This window comes from Zingiber officinale, chromosome 8B (genome assembly GCF_018446385.1).
Source record: "Zingiber officinale cultivar Zhangliang chromosome 8B, Zo_v1.1, whole genome shotgun sequence".
Classification (NCBI taxonomy): domain Eukaryota; kingdom Viridiplantae; phylum Streptophyta; class Magnoliopsida; order Zingiberales; family Zingiberaceae; genus Zingiber; species Zingiber officinale.
In genome coordinates, this window is record NC_056001.1 from 9,806,095 (window position 1) to 9,807,487 (window position 1,393).

The following is a 1,393-nucleotide window of genomic DNA, read 5'->3' on the forward strand; positions in this document are numbered from 1 at the left end:
ATATCTCAAGAGTCTTTTCTTAATATTAATATTAATTATCAGGCAAGTGATTCGTTTCCCTTTAAATATAGTAATTAAAATAAGTCTTTCATTAAGTTTTAATTATTTTAAAAGTTGTTTTTTCTAATTGCCATCTACACAAATCAGTTCACGCTAGAATCGGGAATATTCAAGTTGTTTTTAGATACGCACTCAAGAATATTATTCATGATTTAATAACGTGTATGTTGGAAAGGTACTTCTTCAATTAGCTTTGTCAATTACACGGATATGATCGATCTTTTCTTGAGATATGTATAGATTTCTGATTATGGCACTTCAACCACTGTATAGTTTCATCACTCATGACTCTGCTGCAAGATCATCTCTTAGCTTCTTCTGCATTATTTATGCAACTAGCCGGTTACCAATAATTCGGATACTGATCCTCCCAAATCACAAAAGGATACGGGGGGTGCATGAAAGGGCCTTGGCCAAGCCAAGCTAGTTCTATTGGTTTCTCATCTTTCTTCTCTTCCTTCTTCTCATCTTTCTTCTCTTCCTTCTTCACCTCTGCCACGCTGAGGAGCTCCACGTGCCCCATCTTCTTCCTCAGAACCCTTGTTAGATCCACCGAGTCAACATCTCCCACGACGACAATCTTATCATCTTCCAGCGCCACCGATACGACGCCTGCATGCATATAATTAAAAGCATAATCAATTAGAGCGCGAGAATGAAGAAGCAGAGAAAAAACAGAGGAAGTTAATTCCTCGCGAACGAACGAAGTGATTAATAATAACGCACCGTGCACGCCGACAGCAGTTTGGAGAGCCTTCGCCTTCTTCTTGGGGTTATCCATCGTCAGCTTCATCACCATCTTTTGCTGAATTTGTTTATTTTTTTATTTTAACAGAAATTCAATCAGCAACTAAACAGAGAAGAAGAAGAAGGAAGAAGAAGAAGAAGAAGAAATAACTATTCCATATATAAAGGTGTACGAGTGCACTGACCTGAACCATCCTGAGATACAAGAAACTGCTCTTTAACTTCTTGAATCGAGGAGATGAATTGGAGTGGATTGGGACTTGTGTGTAACTGATGATCCAAAAGCTCGTAACTACTCGCTCTTTTATACACAAAACAGAGGAGTAGGTAGCAATGCCAATGACCTGTTCGGTGGCACGCAAGGTTTGAACTAAAACGCGGTGTTGATTCTATTGACCCCGTCGTCAGTCTTCGGACATCATTTCAATAGTTATAATTGGAAATTAATATTCCAATAGTTATAATTAAGAGTGCTAATAACATTCAATAATTTACAGTCTTTATCAGTTTCTTATATTTTGTATTTGCTAAACCTTTCCAGTTTGCTGGTTTGAAACTAAATAAAGCCATTTTTTTTTTGTGTAAC

At 37.4% G+C, this 1,393-nt stretch overlaps 1 protein-coding gene across 1 annotated transcript; it reads right to left on the reverse strand.

The window, feature by feature from the left end:
- Nucleotides 1-225: 225 nt before the first annotated feature.
- Nucleotides 226-1,154, reverse strand: LOC122015804 (disease resistance protein Pik-1-like). The gene is made up of 3 exons (XM_042572845.1): nt 993-1,154; nt 787-865; nt 226-672 (listed from the first exon to the last, which is right to left on the reverse strand). Exons 1-3 carry the CDS (start codon nt 999-1,001, stop codon nt 404-406), a joined length of 357 nt encoding a protein of 118 aa, XP_042428779.1. The 5' UTR covers nt 1,002-1,154; the 3' UTR covers nt 226-403.
- Between the last annotated feature and the right edge of the window lie 239 nt (nt 1,155-1,393).